Here is a 27616-nt window from a genome sequence, read left to right on the forward strand (position 1 = left end):
CCAATTAATTAAATTTCTATTTTAATTAATAAGTTTTTTATTATTTTAAGTATATAGTACATAATATGTATATCAATAGCAATCACTTGTCTGATAATCACCATTCTCTATTTATGTTTTCAGACCTTAACGTTCTACCTATTTACGAAACTAAAAAACAATAAAATAATAATATTTATAAATCTATGTTTATATATTATTACAATATAACTTATAAAACTTATATTTGTGGTAGATTCCATGTGATTAGAAAAATAGATGTTTTATTTAAACCTTAGTGTTTAATAATAAATATTATTTTATTGCTAAACAAAATAATTATTAATTATAAAATAAATATAGATGAACGTGAATAAAATATTTTTCGTTAAATTTGCATATGGTTTCAAAAAAATAAAAACCAGAATATACATACGTTCAATGATGATATATATTATTTTATTAATTTTAAATATTATGTACCTACCTATAATATCAATAATATTTATACAATATTAAATTAATCAAAACTGTGTAAACCTAATCGATTTATAGTTTGCAATTATAATGTGATCAAATGAGCTTATAATAATTATTATCTTCATATGAGGCCGTACTTAAAACAAATTATATGTTCTGAATTGTATAGCTTTAATTTATTTTTTATACTATTTGTAATACAAGCGTTTTAATTCGTACTCATCAATTAATAATTTTAAATAAACCTTTGTCTATTAAGTACGAAATTATTTTAACATATTAAAACCGGTCTGAGATTGCAATAATTCGGTCTCTATAAAATATATAATGTGATGATTTAAATATTTTTAAAATATCAGCATGATTAAAAATGATACGTAAAAGTTACTGCGGCAGTTCATATTTATATAATTATATGTATACATATTACTCATATACTGTGTGTGTTATATACAGGACAAATTATATTGTTTATTTTCAATCGGCTTCGCCATTATAGAGACTAGAAAGCTCAGAATGAGTATGGCCTATAGGACTTGAAAAAAGCAACATTAGCTGATGTACCTTCGAAGCGGTATAGATACGCACGTGCGTTTATTAGGTACTAAACATCGCGAAAAATGCAGGTGCACACGATAAAATAATGTTTTATACTTGTTTAGTTGTATATAATATGTTGTGTGCGTATTTATTCACGCGGAACCTTGAAGACGTACATCTGCGTGCGTATATATATAATATATATTATTATAAACTCTAATTAATGGCCACTTGAAAATGATTGAAAGCGCGCTAATAACTAATCGGGCGTGACGTTTAGAGATACGATGATTATTAGCTATATAGGACTTCTCGTTTTTAATGACAAATCGCTCAAGCAACAGCAGTAGTACATACTTGACGCTCATTTAGGTACCTAACCTACCTGTATTACTATACCTTGTATTACCTATATTATACTCATATAACTATACACGCGCATATGTGTGTTTTGACTAAATTGCTGTGTATAATACTATATAATACCTATCCTGTTATTTATCGGTTTTGCGCAATAACAAATTTCGATACCTATATATACTGACGCCAAAACACCTTTCGTCACGATATTTGTATTATATATTATAATATACTATACCTCTGGTGTTTCGGTTGGCGTTGTATATTACTGCCTGTGCCTTATTAAAACAATTCGACACACGTGTGTGTTGTTACTATTATGTTGTATATTAGTGATATATTATAATATGTATCTTCCTTAAATATAATAACAATAATTATGTTATCATAGAACATATAATTTCAAACACGTTTGTGTATACTGTATGTATATAGCGCCAAACTTATGAATAATTTTATAGTGATCGGAATCTCTTTATGTATACAAATGATTTTTTTCTCTGACCGCGAGGTCAATGATGGTTGCATTAAAAAAAATTAGACCTAAATATATGTTTCTGGTTTTATTTTATATTTTTTATAACATTTTTAGTAGTTATCAGTCGCTGCGTGTATTACACACACGTACCTATTATACGCCAATTATCCGACGTAATAAGTTCGTTCGAAAATTACCCAACCTTCGCATGACGAAAACTCGTATCAATTTCAATTTTCATTAGTGAATTATGTAAGCTTCCGTTAGGAACTAATACATCAAATTTATTTCAATGGAAAATATTGATTATTGACTATACGACTTGAAATGAAAACTGCAGAAATAAAATATGATACCATAAAATATATCTTCCGAGTTTTCCGACATCCCAATATGTTATCTACAAAAGTCATCTATTATACCAATGTTGCCACTATATAAGGTATTTTTGAATAGAAAATGCTGCTTTGAATAATTTCAAGTATAATTTTCCGAATTTTCGTTTTACTGTTGTATTATATTATATTATATTATAATATATATAGACAAAATTCATGAATCTAAAACTCAGTTAAATGCTATTTTAATTTTCCGAAATAATAAAAAGCATTATAATCTCAATATATTAGTTTTAATTTATTGTACATACTTACTTAATAATATTTATTAATGTAATAAATGCGTTAAGACTTATTAATTTATAGATTTAAATTGTTGTCCCTTTATGCAGGATTTGTGTATTATTACTTATGGCATTAAAAAATTATAATAATCAAAATAAGACGCATCGGAAGTTATGTCTTATGTATTTTTAATAGCCTGAATATAATAATAAACGTTTATTCTACATTGTATATTTATATGTGATAATACCTACGCTATATAAGTGTATCATAATAGATAATTTCTAATAACCTGCTAGTGGTTGTGTTATTTTTTAATTTTTACAATATTTATTAACTAACGTAAGCGTTTAATCATAGTAGATTGAGGACACATCATAACGTAAATAATATAATAATAATAATAACCTACATACATGTGTCGTGTACCTGCAGGATATGGGTTAGATACAATATTATCTGTACATCGATCGAAGTGTGTGCGTGCTTCACATATTCCTGTGAAGGATTTATCCAAGGCCAGTTAGGAATTGTTACTTAATGACGATCAGTAAAGGGATAGTGAGCCCGGGGGAGGGTTGCTGCTTGATAGCGATAAAATTGGATGATGAGGAAGTGGTCGGTAGGTGTACGCACAGTAGCGCGCGGTATTTTGTATAATCGATACGTTCGGGATGCGGGTCATTCATGCGTCGTCGCATCCTCTGAACCACCACTGTTATATATACACACACACGCGCGCGCGCGCGCGCATGAACGTATATGTGCAAGTACATATGATATATACATAATATATGGTATATATATGTTTATATTTACTTTATACAGGGTATTAAGTTTATACCGCTTTTAAAGTAGGCCTTAATTCTAAAAAAAGTTGAAGTTTAACTATTTAGGTACCTATTTGCTAATTGGTATTAAGCATTCATAAAATTGATTAGCAATATATAATTTGTTAAACTATGTTAAACATTTAAACATTTGCAACACATTTTACGAATATAATATGTACTTGAAATAATTTATAACTTTTAACTTTTTTACATAAGGGCCAAAAATTGTCAATTTTAAATAACACAAAATATACAATTGATAATAAATTCGACCATATAATATAGAAATAAGTTCAAAAACATTTGCTGGACAAAATCGACATCAGTTTTTACTTTTTTCAATGACAGTATCAATGTTTAGATTCATATTCTATGTAAAATATATTTTTGGGAATTAAAATCTATAAAAATTAAATTTCTAAAGGGTAAAGTTAATTAATTATAAGTTATAGCCTATAGGTATTCAAAGTTTAGACAAGGGAAGACTATGTAATAATATAGTAATAGTTGTAGTGGACCAACACTTTACGTTATACCAATATACTCCACTCAACTAAAACTTAAATAATAAATTTATAAGTTATAACTAATTAACTACTGGTTTGATATTCAATTTTACATTCTGAGTGGAGCGATAAATTTATTATTTTTTAAATACTTAAGTTAACAAAAATATTCTGCTTTGATTATGTGAAATTACAAATGTTTGTGATCATTCAAAAGTATAAAACAAAAAATGATAGTTGAAAACATAACTTTTTAAATGATTGTAAGTATCTAATGACTTCAAATTAATTAAATAAAATATTAACTAAAGCATTCATACTTTTTGAGGTATTTAGTGTTTAGTATTAAAATGCACAATCTGTATAAATAGGGTTATTTTTATCTTGAACTAGTCAATATTTTTTACTGATTATATTTTGATTCAATTATATTTGTCTTTACATTTTTGTTGATTATTTTATTTATAAAAATAAATTTAAATACATAGTTTGTTAAAAATGTACTTTATTAGAATACTACTAATACTATCTATACTATTTTAAAAACAAAGCACCTTTTGGTAGACTAAATAAAGTTTGATTTCCGAACGTCTTAAAAAGGTTTTAGTAAAAATGTTACGGTTAATAAATATTTTCCAGTGCTGGCTCTTTATTTAGTCTGTATAATGTTACTGAAAAACTATTGGTTTTTACAGAAAACCTTTCAGGCGTATATAATAATATAAGTTGTTCACATATACTTGGTGGAGTGAATAAATATATAATATGTATATTGTATATATTATACAGATCTATTCTTATTGAAGCCTTTTATGACTGCGTTTTACCAACCTCAAGGATTTACACATTTCAAGTTTTTAAAACAAATCGATTTTCATTGAGGATTGCAGTGAAAACTAAAAATCGATTCACCGTTGGTACTCAATATATTATGAAACGTAGGCACGTGGCGTCGGGTCATATTCTATTATACGTGTGCTTATTTAGTATTAACCTTGCAAAATGTAAAACAATATACCACATTTAAATATTATATACTTAAAAATGTTTATCTAATCGATAAATTAAAGATACTTATATATGTATTTTTAATCTATTGTTTATTGCAGAAGTGTGGTATAGGTACATAATATTATTTAGTAATATCGCCATGGTGTTTTTTTTATAAATATATACATATAGTTTTTAAGGTTCAAGATGACATTCAAGTATGCTTTATAGTTTAGTACTAGTTTTAAGTACATATTGTATTATAGTTGGTGATATACTGATATCTTTAAAATAATTTTCGAGAAAAATAAAAGATGTAAATACTTAATAAATAGTATAATAACTAATAATACAATTTATTAAAGGAAAAAACTGCGTAAGTTGTTATGATGTTTAGTAGTTTTCGATTTTCGAGAGTAGGTATCATTTTCACTGAATAGGTCAATGTAATTGATGTGTTAAATTTAAATTTAGCAATAAATCGATAAATACGATAAACTACTCTATATTTTTAAAAATATTTTATAGTTTATTTATATTACTATATGAGTAATTTGTTATTATATTATGATAAGTTAAACTAATTTTTGTAAACAAAATCGTATAAAAAATGATTATGATATTATTTCATATACTTACTATTATTATTATAAATCAAAACCGATGTATAGTAGGTACATTAATGTAAAAAGATTCGTTAAAATTATTCTAAAATACTAAAATTAAAAACAAAAGCATAATTCCAATCAAATATAATTGATTTTTAATATATATTAGGACATATGTTTATAGAATAAAATGAGTTAATTCTTATTTTTTATTTCGATGTATTGTTAATTTATTATAATAACATTTCCAATAATATTTTTTTTCGTCTAATAGTTGTTTTTCATTTATAAATATTATTTATTATTTAATATTTAAATTAATTAAATGTATAATATGTTATAACTTATAATTATGTTATCGATACGAAGTATTGATAACATTCATATCAAATACAATACTCCCGTTTAAACGTTAGAATGTCGTGTTAAAACGCAATAATAATATACAGTTTAATGCATAACTATTTCAAATAACAGGAAATATTATATTGTAAATGTATACGTTTGATGCATAATCGATGCTTAAATTTAAAACATAATTACCGGTAATAGAATTCGTATGGATAATATGTTCTTTTCTTTTTTTAATAAATAATTTATAATTATATACAGACAATTATGTATTCGAAAATAAACAATGATATTAACTATAAAAAAAAAACACAGTACTGTAAAGAAGGCAATTTTTAACTACCTATTCAGATTATAAATACTAGATAGGTATATGTATATTGTATATATATTATATATATGTTAATATGTATCGTAATATATAAACATCGAATTTAGGAAGTATACGTATTTTATAATTGTAACTTTTAATAAATTATATCTAATGATTTAGTAAAGTATAATAATGACTTCATTCTTCCATAATATATAGTTTGAAAAAAAATTGTATTCACAATTATTACGTTTTATCATCATAACTATATTAAATGCTTTCTTAGTAAATATTGAATACCTCACAGTGATAGAGATCTGTTAACAGATCTTCTTTATATGTAATGCTTTATGCTTATAAAATGTTTGATGACTTATATGATGATATTCTATTCTCGATTGAAATCATTTTATTATAATTTTATAAGTTTATTAATTAGTTAAGTCGCGGCTTCATTTAAGTGTATACCTATTTAAAAAAATATCTATGACTTGTGCAAAATTTTACTTTTATCAAATTAAGTAATATTTTTGAGTTACAGCACATATTATACATTATACAAATATTAAATAATAATTAAAAATAAATACAAAAAGACGTGTTCCTATATTATATACTATACATATGTATTTTTTATGTATAGTGTAGACTAAAATTTAGTGTTTTTTTATATACGTTGATGGTTCTTCTTGTAAGTTGTAATTTGTGACTATGTATAATTCAAAAAACTTATAGTTCTAATCTATTAATTATTATAGTAATATAATGATCCATTTACTAAATTAGAATGTACAGCCTATAGGTCAGTTTTTATTTAGGAGAAGATCATATTTGTGATGTTTTCTGTATTTGGGCCTAATGATTAGTCCACGTAGGGCGGGGTATTGTATATTTAGATATTGTAGATGTATTAGCAGAATTTTGTTATTATGTATTTTACTATTAGGTTAACACCATATAAGTTGTACAGTAGTTGGGGAAATTTCTCTTTGGCCATTAGGAAATTATTGTGTACTGTATGTAAAGCCTATCTGAAGACTAAATTTATCAAAATAACAAAATAAATATTGTAGCAATATTACATACAACTATATACTTTTTTTAATAAATAACCTGTGTATAATAAAGCTGATCCTTATTATACGGTGTTTAAACCAGTATAAAAATAAACCTCTATGTATGGTTACCGAAATGAAACTTTCATCCATTTTATTATTTACTTCACCTTGATATCAAAATAATTAATAACTACCTAATAATTACAATAAAATAAGAAGTTGCTTGTTGCAGTATATAAATATAAGTTATTACAGTTAAATTATATTATATAATATATATTTACATGTATATATTTTTATGACATGACTCGTTAAAAATATTGAAGTGATATATTGATGTTATATAAAACGTTTATAGATATTATTTTTTTGATAAGTGTTTAACACAATTAAAGTATAATTAACCTAATCAATAATAATAATGCTGAATTTAAAGAAATAATAATATATAGTATCATTAAATAATATACTGTTGAAATTCTACTATACTGACGTTTCTAGGATTTATCGCTTGAAAATTAGTTGTGAAGGGCTTTGTTCTATTTACCTACCCTTTCGTCGACATAAAGTATATGACGTTAACAAATAACATGTGTAACACCACTTTACAAGATTATTACATTATATTCTTAAGAGTAGGTATATTAATTAACTATAAATTAATAAATTAAAATAGAATACTGCTGACAGACTCCATCCATGATTATGGTATTTCAAAGTGTATAGGTAGCTATGAAATTTTGTACATTATTGCATATTGTAAATATGCGTAATTATGCTTATTTATATTTCATTTATAGCAGATCATGCAGTATTGCCGATTAATTTATAAGCTTTATGCGTGCACAATTGAAATTAAAAATCCAAGTATCCAACGACATTATTTTCAAAGTTGATATATATTTATGTTTATAGAAGCCTTAAGTATATATTCCCTGGGTTTTCCGTACATGCACAGTAAACATCACATCGCACATTGTGTTCCGGCATTGCAGATTCCGTCGGATACCATTATTCGCATCGACGCAACAATGGGCATTTTCACGCGATACTCATTGTTTTTCGATAAATTGGTGTAATTAATTAATCTATTGTCCCGCACATATCAATGAATTACATTTTGAACGCGAGTAATCGATCGATATACAACAATGTTATAAAATGTACGAATACCTTAAGTAAATACTAAATAACCTATTCACTATTCAGTGGTCTTTCTGCAGCCAGTCAGTCTTATCGCTATCAGCAGTTGTTGCGGTGTTTTCACACGATAATCTATATTTTTAATTTCATATTTCGAAGCGGAATAATTTTCTGAAAATTATTTTATGTACACATGGTGTAACGAACCAAAATAGAATTAAACAAGTGAGAAATCAGATTCCAACTTCTATTTCCACAAAAATATAAATAACAATAAGCCCCCGTATTCAAATTCCATTTGACATTGCAAGCCAAATTGTCAAAAATTTTCGGAGCACCTTCGGAAAACGCTTTCAGCCATTGTTTTTCCCCGTGACTGCCCCCCAATCTACATCAATGACAGACAAATACCGACTGAACTAACAGTAAAATATCTAGGGATGCATCTGGATAGACGTCTCACATGGACAACTCACATCAAAACAAAAAGAAAACTATTAAATCACAGACTACATCAACTGCGTCCCCTACTAAAATCCAACTTACCAATTCAGAAAAAAATACTAATATATAAACTACTCCTCAATCCTATAGCTACTTATGGAATCCACTTTTGGGGAGCTGCCAAAAATTCCAACTTAAAAAATCTACAAGCATTTCAATCAATATCCCTCAGAATAATAACCAATGCCCCCTGGTATGTAAGTAATTTAACTCTCCATAATGACCTAAACATATCACCCATCTCTGACCAAGCCTCAAAATTATATAAACGTTTTCACAAAAAACTACATCATCACCTAAACCCCCTCATCGCCAATTCGTTGGCGCAAATCGTTGATTTCTTAACACTTAGAACTTTTGCTATCGTCGTCCATGGACTAGGTTCCTGAATATATTATGTTCTGATTTTGTTAAACTGTGCTAACATCAATAAAATATAGATATTAGGCTCACCTCAATAAAAGCATGTGCATCGTTATAAAAACAATAAAATCTACCCTATCAAACCCGTTTCCCGTTCTTTGGACTAACATTGTCTCCCCGCAGCTTCAATACGAAAAATATTTAATCAAAGAATGGACTGAATGCAACATTGATTCTACTTTACCAAACTATAATTACTCTAAATTCAGTTGTGGTCAATATAGACTTAAAATCGTAACTCTCATTGAAACTGTTGTCTCATTCAACATTCAACTACACTAGCTGACTTGCTACAAAGTTACAATATAGCCGGGAAAAAAATTAGAATCGTCAGACTAGAGCATCTTTATCTTCCTTTAAGAATTTCGTGAATATAGGACCCGGTTACATTTTTTTTCTGAAATTAATAGTTGCTTTCGCAAGAAAATGCTTTCGCGCAGGTCATGGGAGATGTGATTATCCCGTTTATAAACTGGATCTCTACGCTGTGATTAAGATTACCCTATATATCCAAAACTTAACACACATTGTGCAAAACTGCCCTAATAGAACATTTAAAATAAAATGTGGAATAGATCCATAATTTGGCCCTTGAAACTATTAAATGGCTTAGAATTATTGATATTTATTCATTTATAATTTGTACCGAGCTTACTATGTTAATCGTTTAAAAATACATAATTTATTATTCATAATTGTTATTATTGTTTATTTATAATACAAATAAATAAGTAAAATGGTAGTAAGTATTACCATGATGTACCTACTATAATATTCCACTCACGATTCATATAGGTATACTTTATTTTATTCTCTTATAAATAATTAACTATTGGTTCAGTATCATATATTGTTTATATTAAAATTCTTGGGAAATTATTTTGCTTTTTAAATAATTAAAATGAGTAAACTAATAATAACAATGATTGTTAAAATCAACAAAATATCAAGTTCTCCATACGCCGCATAGAATATTTATTAATTTTTATATAATAAAATAATAATTATAATACATATTATATATTTAATAACTATATTATTATAATTAATTAGTAATTACTGTTTGTCTTGTGTGTATGTATATTTAGATAAAGCAAAGAAAAAGTATGGAAATCTGTGCGATGTTAGGGACGGTGGTTCCATCAGCGAGGTGTTGGTAGTAATGTTGGAGAGGTCTCCTGGTTCCGGTCTAGGCCTTAGTTTATCCGGTCACAAGGACCGAACAAAAATGGCGGTCATGGTGTGCGGATTAAATCCCAATGGTCCGGCCGCGAAGTCCGGATGTTTACGGGTCGGCGATGAAATTTTAGAGGTACGTATCCTAACGTCGTAATAAAAGATAAATGGTATCACTATATAAATGTGCTACCTACAACCTACTATTTAAAGAACGTCCCTAGGGAAATTTAACGAACATTTTTTAACATCGTAAACTTATAACATTGATCTATAGGTATGTTAATACGTCACACATTCGTTTATCATAGGTACAACTTATATTCATAAAAGTGTATTATTTTATTAAATCGTTTAGTATAGGAAAAATAAAACATTATGAACTTATAATTTGTAGTGTCTTGATACATAAAGGATATTATTATAGTATCCTACCACCTGCAGTATACTATATAATAGAATTATACTGTATATTCAATGTTGTAATGGGCCTTGGTGATAATAATACAAAATTAATTTCAAACCCTAGCTGTTTTCACTATATAACTTTCAAATACTTATTTATATTTAATGATAAAAAATACTACCTAATAATAAAGTCTACAATAAATTACATAATTTTTCTGGTTATAAAATATAGAATACAAAGAAAATATTATAATAGTTTAACTTATTTTAAAAACTCAAACATGTATATTATATTATTATCTGATTAAACTTTCAGTTAAATTATTTCTTTGCATAATTGAGACAGCATAATAATTGAATAGCTAAACCTATTTAATATAAATTGTTAAAATGTTAAATGTCTATAACACGCATGACAGGTTTTCACAGGGGAATATAAGAGAAGGGTATTCCTGGGCTCATTGAGATTTTTAAATAATGCCTTTGTAATGTATATCTATGGAGAAGTGGAAACATATAAAAAGCACTAGATGGCCAATAAAGTTTTCCCCGAGGCTCATAGGTTTCGTAATAAAAGCTTGTAAACGTTTATAGTCGTTGAAAAAATCAATTTATATAAAGCACATTTATGAAAATTATCTATGGTTTAAGTATTATAGTATCGCTCAATAAAAGAGTGTATTTATATATTTCCAAATATACTAATATAATAATATTCTATAAAAGTGTATTTTAGAAAAGACTTAAATAAATTTCATACGTGTTTTATTTATTTATATTTACAGTATTAAAAACTGTACGACTTTAACCTGGTGTACTTAATATTATGCTTTATTATATTATATACTAAGTAGTATTATTTAGTTTAATATAATACACAACAAGGGATAATAAAAAAAAATAATAATAATATACTAATCATACCATTCATACTATATTGATTTTGGGTACATTAGGTATAATGGGTACATCATAGTCGATCTTATAATAGCCGTTATTAATATAAAGTTATTGTCAATGGATGTAGTTAACGTACTGCTGTAGCAGATAAAAGCCCAATTTTTTACAACCATGCACTTATGTTTTACACGGTGTATAATAAATAAATCCACGATAAATATACAAGAAATCAATTTTTCAATAACAATAGCTTCGCGTTGTAACGTATATTTGTATGTATTTTTACTCGTATATTAGATGATATAGAATATCTTCCCATCGTACGTGCGGACTATATTCTGTATATGTGTATGCACATACATAATATTATTATATTATGTGCACTATCTGCAGGGTAACTCAAAAATTCTAAGGCCAAATTGAAATCTGATACAATCTGTTATAATATGATATAATCTCGTCTCCGCATCGTCTGCATGTATAATAATATATATATAATATAATAATACGCGCACAGCGATTGGACCTTTGTCACCTCATTTATACTCCACGTTTATACAGCCCCGTTGTCGTGATATACCCGCAAGCATTAATCATACCCGTTATTCATTACACATACAACACGGCGGGGGGTTGTGTTTGTATAGAACTGTGTGTGCGTATACAACTAGGGTGTATAAACGAACTAAACATAAAATTACCGCAACGGTAACCCGCGGCGGTCGATGTTTATTCTACATTATTATTATTATACGTATATAATATACTATATACTCCGCGGATAAATCGGCGTGATACCATAACTGATAACTCAATGATAAAAAGTCGTAGTCGTCATCGACGTTAAAGCGTCAAAACCGAGATAGTCTTAAAACGGCGACCGTTGTTTTATCATCTAGAATTTTACTACAGTTAGTGCACGGAGGTTGCGCCGCTGACTACACGCGCACAGATATTATGATAAACGGTACCTATGTGCACAGATAGTTTACTATTCGAATCTGCAGTTTATACAGAGTAGTTCACAAAACATACTTAGTACTCACCATATTTTTTCTTTAAATAATTAATTAATTTAAATTCTGATTTTGAAATCTTTATATATGCTTAAAGACTATATATTATAATTTTTAACCTTTTAAGATTTTTCGTACTATTTAAACAGTGTCCTATGGTGATAGGAAACTATAACTATGGAAACTTTTGTATTCAAATGAGAGATTCCCCTATTTACAGTAAATTCCTTAGTGCAACGGTTCCCAAACTGTGCACCGAGGTGCACTAAGCGCACCGCGAGCACTTTCTAAGGGCACCGCGGTCTACGTAAAATTGGTTATCAATAAGTATTTTTTTTTGTTCTGTCTTTCGTGTTATTCACAGTAAGGCACCATGGCTAAATTGGGTCTAAAAAAAGGCAGCGCGGAAAAAAAAGTTTGGGAACCGCTGCCTTAGTGAATATTTTTTTGAAAATGTATATGTACCTAATTGAACTTTAAACATTGGAAGTAGTTTCTGAGTTATCAAATCGGATATTATTCCTCAAAATGGTTTTATATAATGTATATGACAAAATTTATTTTCACAGCCCACAGTAAACCCCTTCTTGTAATACAAAAAAAATATCAAGAATTTAAAAATATGAACTTTGAGTATATTAAAAAATTCCAAAAATCAGATTTTTATCGTGTATATACTATACCTATATATGATCCAGATGGGAATTTATCATGTACATTATACAATATACATATATAATATAGTTTATACATAATATATATTGCACCATCTGATCCTTTCTTCCATAATTCGCATTATATTTATTTGACCATTTGAGTTATAATTTTGTCAAAAATAAAAATCTAGTTAGAACGCCATCATATTATTTGCACCTGCAGAGTTGTTATTCATGTCTGTGCGACTGCTATATAGGACTGTCTGTTAATGTAAATTATTATATTACAAATAATATATATACATACATATGCCCCTGATCCTTTTCAGAACGAGCATTTGTTATTTCGTATATATTTTTTTATTATTCTTTTAAACATTTCCCTATTAAACAATTTAACATTAATATAATTCTAACTTTTTTATGTTACCTTTATTTTTTTTTAAAAACTTATATATTTGTCGGGAAACCTACCAGAAACCTTTTATTTTATAAGTTTTATCTATCCTAATAAGTGTTAATTAGATTTAGTTTATATATTTTATATTTATAAACACTATAGGTTTTATAAAAATAAACTCTTTAGTTGTGTGTTTATAATTTTGAAACAAAATAGGTATAAATTCAAAAATTATTTATCATTACTAGAACATTATCATAATAAAACTATATTATTTAATTTATAGATAGTATATATTATTTATTTGGTTAAATATATTAAATGAAGTATATTTTTAATTAAAAAATGGTAACCTATAAGATTTCATCGTTCTCTTTTGTAGCAATGTAATACGTATCGTATTTTATTTTGGTTAAAGGTTATGCAATTCCGTAGGATTATGGGTTTAGGCGGATTTTCAACTGACGTGTTGAAATTCAAACTATCCTGCCACGAGAGCGCCGTGCTTTAAGCTTATACATAAAAGAACACGCCTTATTTTTATTTTGTACACAAAATTACAATTTTTCATCGATTTCTCTACTTGTATTTGGTACGGAAAAATAATAATTATTATTATATATAGATGATATATAGCGTATGTGTATTGTGTATGTAATACATACAATCGATGTACACAATAAGTAAAATACAAATCATTGACTACAACTATTATCTTTACTATACTATAACACACATACATATTATATATTTATATATAGATATAATATATATTACGTCTTCTAACTAAAATCTAAACTACAATAAATTTATTAAACAATAATAATAATGCGTAACTGTGCTAATAATAAATATACAGTGTGTTCTAAATTCTATGTGACAGCATGCCATGTTTAAATTAACAACAAATAACTTATGTGAAAAATATTCAGTATTAATTAATTTTTTTATTAAGTAAAAAGGAGATATTTTTGTGGTAACTATTAAGATTCAAATGGGAACCAATATTTTTGAAATATGAATCTTATATATAGTTTATTTTTAATGAAATTTGATGGGTAATTTATATTTATGCGTCAATAATAAAAGAAACTATTAACATTTGAATAAAAAATTGTAAATGCGAATGAATAATAATAATTATATACTTTGTGCTTCTATAATACGACGATGTATTATTGTACATCCTTAATAATCTGTGCACTTTCTAACTATCAATTTATTACGGTAATAAAAATCGTGCTTGAAATCATAATTTAATTGTATAATACATTGGTAAAAATCACATTACCGTATTGATATAGAAAAAAAGCATCAGGTAATTTAGCTAAGCCTATAAATATAATTAATGTAATCAAAAATATATTAAAACTTTTAGTCTCGCATTACAGTACACGTGAAATAAAGTGTATAGTATAAAAAAATTAAATAGCTTAGTATTTTAAATAGTATAATTACTAATTACTAATTTTTAATAATTTAAAAATAAAAGTTATGAATGTAGGTATTAAATGCACACTAATTTAAATTATAGATTATTGTAATAAGTTATTAGGATAAATTACATAATAATAATACTAACTGTTGGAAGTAAGTACAATATTAAATATAGTATGGAAACTGGTGTAATTTTTAAATTATAATATGAATTAATTAAATTACAACATCAAAGAACTAATCATTATTCATATTTTAAGTATAATATATATCCATAGCATCAGTAAAAATTTATCATTATATATTCTGAGTGATGTATGACATATAGAGGATTAGATTTTATAGCAATTTTAAAACTTTAAATATTATTTTAATAAATGTAAAGATAATAACTTAAATGTGGAAAGTAAAATTTTTATGTGAAAAGATTCTTATTTACTAATATGAAGTATTATCGTTATTATTTAAACAATTTGGAAAAAAGAATCTAAGTGGTGATAAAAAGTATTTTAATGTTCTACATAATTAAAAAAAATATATATAAAATGTATAATATCATGATAATGTTCGTTATAAAATAAAATATTAATATACTTAATGATTTGATTTCTTTTAACATTGATTTGTTTGAAGTAAATAAATAATATTTATAAAATTCTATCATAAACTATATCAAAATCAAGTTATGTATGGTAAATTAAATTTAAAAGTAAATCATTATCATAAAACAAACCTGAGCAACTATATAAAGTATAAAATGTTTATGTATATATATATATATATATATGTGTAAACATGCATACAATTTAAATAATCCTAAGCTAAAAAAAATTATTTAAGTGTTAATTACTGGTCCAATTGAAATTCAAAAATAATAAATAATTTTTAAGATCAATTTATTTGAAGTATGTGTTAAAATAAAATAAAATAATATTTATCAAACTTAAGTTTTGAAATTATCTAATATATTATCTAAGGTATATACAGGTTGTATATTTAGTTTACATATAGGTATTTGAAATCTTAGCTTACTTAACACACATATTGTTATATTTATTAATAAACTAATTGTTTATAAGTTATAACATTTGCAATACTTTAATTCATTAGCTGAATATTATAGCAATATTATTTACATAGGCACATTAAATAATACACATTTAATCTTACAGAACATCAGAACCAAAGGGTTGTGCCATTATAACTAGACAACTAGTTAATTTATTCAATTGAATAATAAATAATATACTTAGCTATATTTATTATATTTTTTAATTCAACCAAAATAAATATAATTTGTATATGATTTAAACGAGAAATAAAAAGTACCTAGTTTGTGTGAAGAAATAAATGTAACAAAATTATCAAAATAAATTATTGACTCATAAGTATTAATTTAAATGACCCGTCAAAATTCATTAAAAAATAAACCTTATATGAATCATATTTTAATAATATTGGTCTTCGTTTGATTTTTAAAAGTTTCCTCTCAAATCTCCTCTTTTTAATTAATAAAAAAAAATATTCAATATCAAATTTATTTAGATAATTTGATTTTAAATTGTTTTTACATAGGCCATTTTCGCTAATTTAAATATTTCATAGTGAAATCTACTGTCACGTGCAATTATTTAGAATGCCACCCTGTTTATAGCCACATATATTACGTGTGCTTGTATACACGAAAAAATTATATCGTACGTGTATATTAATATTGCCACGTTCACCATAGCTACCCTTTAGTACGCTCATAACTTATTCATGGACACACAACTCCCCCAAGGCTTTGATATTCATCCAGTGACGAGGGATACAGGTGCATGCAAGCAGGACAGAGTATATAAATGGGAAATGGGTTTAATTTAAAATGCATCACGTTATATTGGCTTAGAATCTTCCACGATCCGGAACCGTCGGGTGGGGGTAAAAATGGATTTTTATTTGTTTAAACTGCAAAACCAATTTTATATGTTTATAGTATAATATCTTATGTCATTTGTTTTAAATGGATCTAGAATACAAGTGATACATATAAAAAATATTTTAATAGCTGTATATATATCTATATAATTCACTATATACCCTATATGCTGTAATAAATAATAATATATATTATTACCACGCTCGTAAAAAATAAAAATTATAAAAAGAGAAGAGTCGCCTGCTAAAGTTTGTTCACAGTGATACTGAAATGTATAATTTACGAACATTTGTTGATGAAAATGGCTTTTTTTGTAGTCACAAAAAAAAGGTCCGAAAAAAAGCTGACACACGCAGTCGTGATGTGAATAGCGGTTTTGCAAGTTATGGTATGTACAAATGGAAGTGGGAGTGGATTTGGAGTCGGACAGAAACAGTTGACCTATATTTAGTTTTCCCTTAGGCCAAAAGGTCAAAGGTATAATATGATTTTTCACTATTCTACTTACCTATATAATATTATGCTTCTTTTATAAAAACGAATTTTCAATAAAACCGATTTAAGTACGTATACTATATTTGATACTGTAGGTAGTTACGTATTTTACGTAATATGGAACTTTATTAATGATAAAATATTTTTTGTAGAACGTCTTTTATCCATTACAATATATATTACTATTACTTACTATATTACTATCATATTATACACAGTTATATTTCAAATTATGAATATCATGTAATTACATTATTTCTTTGTATCCACAATATTATATATTATATGAGATTTTTTAAATTTTACATACTTTAGTAATTTTTAAATATATAAAAATAATATATTAAGTATACTTTAAACAATGCGTTTCTTCGTAAAACCACGTATGTTTTCATACAATTTTATTGCACCAACATTAAAAATATACAAGAAGTTATTAGCAATAAAACACATTGCGTAATATTATTGGTATCTAAATAAAGTATAAATAATAAGAGAACATAATTTCTTTTAGTAAATTTATGCATTGGCACAAACTGCATCAGTAATTTAATAATAAATATAATTTCTGAAATAAATACAAATTTAAGTACCTACCTATTTAATTTTAGTTTGAAATTAGAAACATTGTTTCTTAAAAAAGGTTTTAACACATAACAACGTTTATTCAATTTTATTACGAGTATTATATAATAAATATACAGGATGATTCTCTTGAACACAAAACAAGACAATTTTTATATTTTTGAAGAAAAAAAATAATTGCTCTGAAATTCGATTATAACACTGTATTTTTTAGTGTATATTAAACCTATTTCGTAGCAGAGTTACACATTTCACAGAGTATTCTTTGCCATTTCATTCATCTTATCTGTATTTTGACTGCTTTTAAATATAAGACAATATTAATGAATGGTTTATGTATATAAATATTTAAATACATCCAAATGTTCATAAAATATTCTACTTCAGAATACGAAATTAAAAATATGATTGGCTAATATTTACAAATAGTTTAGTCGTAACAATTTCGAACAATAAAAGATTCGATTAATTTTTTTTAAATATATATTATTATAATTACAATATTGTATTGGTATATATTAAATTAATTTGAAAATAAGCTGGAGTAATAAATGTTCTGTATTCTCTATAATGTTACACGCTTCATATATATTCTATAAATATAAATTATAAACATTTTAAATAAATCATATAAATTATATCTACTGTATTACTTCAAATTATTGCTTCGGTTGTTACAATACATTTTAACTAGTTCAGTTGCTAATCAGTAATCATATTATTAAAATAATTATAAACATAATTTTACATTTTTAAAAACGGACAATTTAGATAACAATTCACAATTCGTTAATATTGAAATTGTATATGACTGACGACTGTTACTTACTTAATAAAAAATATAATCCATAGTTGTATAGGATTAATTATCATTGTTCAATAATCTATATATTATCTGTAAACCGAAAAATATTCAAAAATTCAAAGTAAAATAATTTAAACGATTATGTTTGATTATGTAAAAAATTAGTTTCGTCTTAAAACATATTGATGTAATGTATATTACTATTATATTCGCAATTCAAAAAACCAAGATATACTATAGACGTTGATTATGATTTGTGGGACTACTGTATTAACTATTTTGTATTATTCAGTACAAAGTCCCTTGTTACCTTTTAATTATTTTGAACAAATCAAATAGTTTATACCTATACATAAATTATCTGTTCATTATTTTTTATTTTATGTAAAATACAATATAATAGTATTATGTACTTTTGACTTTTTGAATTCAAGTTATTAATAAAACTGTCAAGACGTTACTACTTATTACATTTACTGCAATTTAATTACACTTTGGGAATGAGTTATAAATTAATAAATTATAATGATTTTTTGTGTATCTATAATTATAGGTACTTACCTAGATATACATATTAAATATATTTATAATATATAAACATAAAATTAATCATCTAAAAAAAAAAATTAGACCTTGAACATCATACCTTTAAAGTTCTCCCGTGTCCTTTTCTAAAAATGATTGGTGTTTATGTATTAATATATTTTAGTTGATTAATAAAATGTATTGAATACACAGATAAAGTTTTGGATCCTTTATTACTTGATTAAACTTATAGGAAAAAATTATTATATTGTATAAATTATTTATAATATAATACCTGCTATATACTATTTTCTTGAACCTTATATGTTTTATTGTTATTGCTTATTATTATAATTATTAATTTATATATTTGACTTGGTGACTAATTACGATTTACCTATGTTACTCCATAATATCCTTCTCTGATAGTTTGGTCAAACATTGGTTATTGTTTTCATTTTAGATTTTTATGAAATGAGCAGTTTTTATCGTCAATATTATTTTTTCTTTTTTTGAGCAGTGAGAAAACTCCAATAGTTTTCATTGAATAAAGTGATATTTTTATTAGCGTTTTAAGTTGATAGTTAATATTGTAAAAATTGATTGTATTACAATAATTTATAACCATTGTCTTTTTTTATGAAAAATCAAAGTATTTAAAAATGTGTAACAATTACTAAACAGTTTAAGTAACAAACTACAGCATAAGAACCCTGGTTGACCACAAATTTAAGAACACCATCCTCCGTTTTTTTTCGAGAGAGATCACGTTATTAATAGATTATATTTCCATAGATTTCTATCTGTATCTATGTAGTTGGTCAATTTGTCAATTATTTAAAATTGTTAACATCTTTTAGGCTCGAAACCATAGCAGTGGCATAATTTGGTAACATTTTTAGGAAGAATGAAATGTTTTTACATTTTATCTACCCATTCCCCTTCCCCAAAAAATATATTTATCATAAGCATCTCCTTTCAGTGCAACAAATGTATGTACGTATATGGCATAGAAACAAATAATTACAAAATATTCAATAATATAATTATTGTTAAATCAGTAAAAAAATGTAGTTAACTTGTATTTAAAAAATAAAAGTCACTGGGGGATACGACACCCAAATCCCCCCCATCCCTCAATTATGCTACTGGACCACAGTACGATTTTAAATGTAAATAATTTATAGGTTTGGTAATATATTATTACCAGGGCTCGGGACTTAAAATCATTAAAATAAGCGCTTAAAAATATCATTATAAGTACTCAAATAAGCATTTAAAAAACTTAAATTTGAGCAAAAATATTCAATCAAAAAAAAAAAACTTTGTTTTTACATGATAAAGTAGGTACTAGATATAATTTTTAACTGTGCTAAAAATAATATAATTAAAGATTACAAAAAATATTGAAACAAAATGATTAAGAAAAATGTCTAACTAAAAAATCAAAAAAATATATAAATCTTTATAATAAAAAAATCAAACTTCACTTTTGAGACATTTTGCTTTATTGTTTATAGATTCGATGTCCGAGGGATTTTCTGAAAAAATCATAAAAATTAGAAAAACTAGTCAAAAAATCAAAAATAATCAGAAAAACTGAAAATCACTTTCAAATTTCATAATTTAAGTGTTTTAACGTGAAATACACTTCCATATCACTCTGCTACATTTTAAGTCAATCCATAAAAATAATCAAATGTTTTAAGTCCCGAGCCCTGATTAATACCTATCTACGATATCGTATGATTGATATACAAAACGTGTAAGTTTTTAAAGATAATTTTTAAAATGTGAGCAAATATGAATCAATAAGAAATGATCATTATATTATAATAATGGTTCGTAGTACTGTAATGTTATTATATAGTATAAATAGTATAATACATGGAAAATGGAAATTTGAAACTCGACAATTGGCCATACATTTGGCAGGACAATTGACGTCCGTACAATAGACATTCGACACTAAAAATTATGAGTAAAAAAACAAATACTTTTTAAGGTACTTTGAAATTATTGTAATATTGTCTTTCATATTAAACAAAGCCCGCTCAATTTCTACTTAACAACTATTGGCATTACGTGAATATTTCAAAATGCGTATTACTATTATATTCTTAAATTCATTTGCACTCTGTAATGATACTGGTACTGAAGCCTTTGCTACATTCATTTTTCTATTCAACGAATGTTCGACGTAAGTTACATATTTTTTTAAAACATAAATAAAATTGGCACAATAAGTTTTAGAATTATTTATAAAACTATAAATTCTTCTATTTTAAGGTTCATTGTATGCATTGTTATTGGCAATCATTTACAGCACCCAAACTAATACTTACCTATTTATCTAAATTAATAACTATCTATACTGATGAGTAGTGGATTAATTGCCTTTCCTATTATGGATATTAAATGTCTATTACATTAAATTACCAGCTGGGTGAAAAATGTTTTAATTTCGTAATAGCATATGTAATATTATTTATTAGATTAAACATTTATTAGACAAATATTATGAAAACCCATTTTTTACAATTAATTTAAAACTATACGTTATTTATATTATATATACTCTATATATAATGCGAAGACAAAAAATATCTGTGGATCGTATAATTTCATTAATGTTATTCGACTTGTGATTGGCGTCCCCTCTGACCATACTACATGCAAAAAATAAATATATGTAGCTTACTGCTACATAATTTACTTATGTTTCTGAGTAACAAATCGATCAAAATGTCCTAATTAATTTAATGGATGTAAAACTTTAGAACGTTGAAAATAGCATTTTTCATTTTTTTTAGGTTAATGGGGTAGTTTTACACGGAAGATGTCACCTAAATGCCTCAGCCATTATCAAAGGTATACCAGGACCGATATACAAAATAATTGTGCTAAGGTATTCTTCGGTTTTAATATTATTTATTAATGTAGTGTTCATTTGTATAGATATTTTTTTTAACATCGTCTAATATTACGTCTAGACCACTTAATGATTTAAGTTGAACATTTTTGTAATATTTTAACCTAATTATTAAATGTGTCTTATAGGAAACCTACGGCCCTGGACGAATTAGCCGTGCGACCGATCACTCAGTTTCCTATTACACTAGATGACGAGGTTAGTAACTATAAACTAGTTTTTTAGTATTTTCGTCGTTTTTATTCAATAACAATTAAAAATAATGTGTTTTTTGGCAGACACCAGAGGAGAAGTATGCCAACTACAAAGGCCTACGGGTCGTTACTATGAAGAAGGTAAATATCTCTGTTTTGATGCTTCCTGTAAACATAATATATACCTATGATCTATATACATTATATAACCTTGTAAAATATAAAATTACACTCCTGTATAAAATAATAATGAGCATTTGGCTCGTATTCCTGTATATCTTAGACCCATATAATTTTAATACATTACACGATGTTTGAAATTGATAAAAAATAATCTCCGAGTTTTGTTCACACCGACACAGCATTTAATTTCTCCCATTTCCAAAACACTAGATATATATTTATATAATATATATATATATATTATATATACATATTTATATTATATAAATGATGTACTCGTATATAATAAACACGCTCAAACATTTATCACAGGATTAATCACTTATATATAATGTTGTGTAGTACAGTTGATTTGATATGTTTCCTATAGCCCTGTATCAGTTTTACATACGAAGGCCAAATCACAAATTCACCCACACAACAGGTAAAAGAACACAGCACACTGGATCGTTGAATGATGGTTTTTTTTTTTATTTCTGCGTATAATTTGTTATGTTTATTATTATTTTATAAATATATATATTATATTATATTATATGATATAATAAACTTTGTGTTAAAAAAATGTAACCTATATCAATCGTAGGAGGGCAACCGCGTCGAAAATAGTGAAAAATGAGGATTAAGTGTGATGTTTATATAATTATGCAAAATGCAGTTTCTTAATTTGGTGAAATACGTACAACTAGTGATGAGGTTAAAATGATGTAACTACAAGCTGTTTTTTAGATACCCGGCAAAAATTTTATGTTCTCCGTTTTTTTTTTGAGTCCATATTGTTTCTATTTTTTTATACTCATTTAACATTTTCTAACACCACAACGAGGAGATAATTCTTATCATTACATTTCGAAAATAATATTTAGTGTTTTTCATTTTATCATTAAATAACTAATGAAAATTCTAATTAGTAGGTTATTAGTTATTAATAAAAAAAATTATTACTTTGAATAAGAAGCCATTTGTTTTTTCTATGAACGTATTTAGTTATACAGATTACGCTATTTTTGTATTTTAGATTCTGAGCGGGGTGATTAATGCATTTGTTTTAGCGTGTTTTCCTAATTTTCACAAATTAAATCGGCTAATATCCGCAATTTTATTGCAAATCGACGGTCGATTTATTGACCTTTTAATCACCAGATATACCTTGGTTAAGCTTAAATGTATAATACATTCCCATTTTTTTAAAAGTATTATCGGATTTAAAAAAATATTATAAATTAAAATGTATTATAATTATTTTATTGATATATTTTAAATATACCTATAAATGCTTGATTAATGGTTATTCAATTATATGCAGTTTTTATTTTATTTGAATTAATATATTACATGCATTCATCATAAAAATACATTTCTTAAGACCGTAGAACCAACAGATATTTCACAAAATGTCAACAATGACTTAAAAATGGCAGCATTCAAAAGCAAATTAAAAATAATGTAAAGACATAATAAGTACTTATTTTATTTGGTAAATTTTAAAAATGTAAACAAAAATATTTCTTTTTCGCTGTAGGAAAAAACATCTAATTTCTACTTTCGTATTAATCAATGATTTATTCTTAATAAACATTTAATGAAGATATAACTAAAGATATAAAATCATTCTTTCATTTATTTCCTAATTTAAAAAAAATAGAATTATTAATTATAGTGTTATAGATTTCAATAGTTTTGAAATAGTAAAGACGTATTTATTTCCTATTCGTTTTGGAACTAGTCAGTTGTGGGCACTAAAACTTAACTAATGGGTTATCAGCACCCTTGAGCACTGCTCCATTGATATTAATTAATGCATTTACGATTTTTCTATACTTTTATCCCGGTGCATCGTCATACGTGTCTGATATTACCTTCATTTAATTAAAGGGGAACTTCGGAACCAATATAAAACATTCATTCGTATACGTATAAAATAAGTAGAAATAAGTAGAAATGTAGTTACCTCAAAAACATGTCAGTTATTCGACAATATTCATTATAATTGCAATACTGCACTTAACACGTTTGCCTTCCTGCGCAGTGTTCTGCTAAATATCTTTGTAGAATATAATATATAAGGTGTAAAAATTGACCGTTATATTTTTATTTTGCATGCGTTTTATACTATTAAACATGTACAAGTAATACATATGTGTGTGACATCTGACCATTGCTGCGAGTGTTTTTAAGTTTTAACATATAATATAGAGTTTTGATACACTTATATAATATACCGTATGTAGTATGTATGTCATAATAAAAAGAAATAAAAAATGTTTACCTAAATAATAGCAATAACGTTTTGTATTTTGATTCCAGAGTCCTCATGGTCTTGGCATAATGATTTTAGAGGGGAAACATGCGGAACTCGGCACAGGCATTTTCATATCTGATATACAAGAAGGAAGCCCAGCTGAACAGGTGAATTTTATGATATGGTTTTCGAGAAAATGTGGTGTTATATTTTTCGCGTTTTCCTGCAACATAATAAATAATAATAATAATAATAAGAGAACGATATAGTCCCACGTCATTTCAGCTGTGCAAATATTTGCTATGAAAAAAAATGGGTTTATCTATCACCGACATAATAGTTTAATACAATTTATTTTACAATCATTTTTACTACAAACATGTCTATACTTCCTTTACAGGCAGGTCTGACGGTAGGCGATTTGATTTTGTCTGTGAATAAAGATACACTTCTAGGGAGTACGTACGACGCGGTGAGTAGTAATAATAATTAATAAGTAATATTAATGACACAATATCTATGATATATAAAAAAAAAAAATTCGTAACTCAATTTTCATCAAATAAACTCGATTTTACAGGCATCATCATTGCTGAAAAAGACTGAAGGTGTCGTAACGTTAGTAGTATGTAACCCACGTAAAGACGAGGTCGTGACGGCTACTGATCAGAAGAACGCCGATAAACCTAAACAACCGGAAAAGCCAAGTAAGTTAGACGCTATTCGATCTTTGAAAATATTTTATGTTTTATTATTTGTTTTATTTTTGTTATATTAAGCTATATATAAATTATTTAATTTTTGCTGCATGATTACATTCTTGCATACGTTCGCATGGATCGTTGTTATTATTTTTTTTTCTGTGAGTAACGTTTTAAAAATACACTAACAATAATGTCAGTTTTACGCGTGTATACGATAATTATTAATAAAACAATTTAAAACCTTAGAATCTCAATCACCCGTTTGTTTGGACCATTCAGTCGAACCGCCACCAGATCCTGCAACCGCACCAATAAAACCAGGTTTCGAATCGACGATTGAAATCAACAAGGACAAAGTCGGCTTGGGTCTCAGCATAGTTGGCGGATCTGATACATTACTGGTAATAATAATCATTAACTTATATGAAACAATAAAAGTAATAATAATTATTATTACTATTATTATTATATGCAATAAATACTTATAAGCTATCTGACAATATAATGTACAAAACATTTTAGAGCTTGTGAAACAAATATTTAAGTCGCGTATTGTTATATGTCACTACAATCTGTTATATTATGCTCTGCAGTGTATTATATTATATTTTACTTATTATAATCCATGTTAAAAGGTCGTAGTCATTATTCATGAGGTATATCCAGACGGAGCCGCAGCCAAAGACGGTAGACTCAGACCCGGGGATCAGTTGGTGGAGGTGAACGGGGAAGACTTTAGAAACATAACGCATATCAAAGCGTTGGGCGTCTTACGGCAAACGCCAGCAAAGGTACTTATTATTATAATATCGCGTGTGCCCAACATTACAATTTGGTATATATCCTACGCGCTGCACATTATTTATAACATTATATTAAACTATTTATTTACCTACTCAGTAAAATTATTCCTTTAGAACTGCATCGAAGAAGAACACTAATTTTCCAGTATTCTAATTGCAATTATTGTCTATTCGAGAAAAAATAACATATTTTTATACCTCTTTATAAGCGACAATATTTTTACAGAGAAAAAAACTAACATTTTATTAATTAAATAGCAAATTGTATTTTTTATTTATAAGTATCTTAGGTTTAAATAAGATATGAGAAAAGGTGTAGAAGATATTTTTATATCGTTAGTGCTTCTCATACTGAGCTCTGCAGTCTACAGTTTATATAAATTTAAAATACTGTTGTAAAAATGAATTATGGTTCAATATACTTACTAGCCGAATAGCGAATTTTCATAGGTGGTATTCTACACAATATAATTTTGACAATATATACTATAATATAATATAATATTATATTTCATAATTTTGTATGTGTAACGTTAGATATTATATATATATATAATATAAATTGAATTTCTTAAAGGTGACCATGGTTGTGATGAGAGACGAGTCGTGCGTTCCAGACGAAAATGGTAGTATTTCCGCAGATACAACGAACATCACAGACGCGTTCGACGTAGAATTAACAAAAAAGCCCAGCAAAGGGCTAGGATTGAGTATAGTGGGCCGGAAATCCGGTTCGGGAATATTTATATCGGACATCGTAAGTGGCATTTTCCGTGGGGTAAACATGATGTAATGTGGCGTTGATTTTTAAAGTTCTTAAAAATTAGAATAATGGAAAAAAAATATTTGACGTAATTGAAATGCAATGATGTACAAATTTACTAACAATTAACATAAATAGCTTGATAGTGAAAATGAAAAAAACAGTTTTATTTCTTATGCACGTATAAATAAACGTATAATAAAATACTCGAGATTAGAGAATAATAGTCTTTTTCTATAGCATCCCACAAAAATGCATTTTGTATTCAATCATTTCGTGTAA

At 26.2% G+C, this 27616-nt stretch overlaps 1 protein-coding gene across 6 annotated transcripts in view; it reads left to right on the forward strand.

Moving 5' to 3' along the window:
- The window catches only part of LOC132928551 (multiple PDZ domain protein-like), a 65162-nt gene that overhangs the window by 30374 nt on the left and 7172 nt on the right, over positions 1–27616 (forward strand). For 3 of the 6 annotated variants that reach the window (XM_060993316.1, XM_060993319.1, XM_060993320.1), the window contains 11 exons: positions 10278–10501; positions 22327–22421; positions 22574–22643; positions 22724–22780; positions 23193–23246; positions 25130–25231; positions 25465–25536; positions 25645–25771; positions 26015–26169; positions 26404–26559; positions 27149–27328. In XM_060993316.1, coding sequence (XP_060849299.1) covers positions 10278–10501; positions 22327–22421; positions 22574–22643; positions 22724–22780; positions 23193–23246; positions 25130–25231; positions 25465–25536; positions 25645–25771; positions 26015–26169; positions 26404–26559; positions 27149–27328 — 1292 coding nt within the window. Of the gene's footprint in view, positions 1–10277; positions 10502–22326; positions 22422–22573; positions 22644–22723; positions 22781–23192; positions 23247–25129; positions 25232–25464; positions 25537–25644; positions 25772–25843; positions 25927–26014; positions 26170–26403; positions 26560–27148; positions 27329–27616 lie in introns of those variants that run through there. The other 3 variants (XR_009662040.1, XM_060993317.1, XM_060993318.1) reach the window with 3 other exon arrangements.

Source organism: Rhopalosiphum padi, chromosome 4 (genome assembly GCF_020882245.1).
Source record: "Rhopalosiphum padi isolate XX-2018 chromosome 4, ASM2088224v1, whole genome shotgun sequence".
NCBI classification, from domain to species: domain Eukaryota; kingdom Metazoa; phylum Arthropoda; class Insecta; order Hemiptera; family Aphididae; genus Rhopalosiphum; species Rhopalosiphum padi.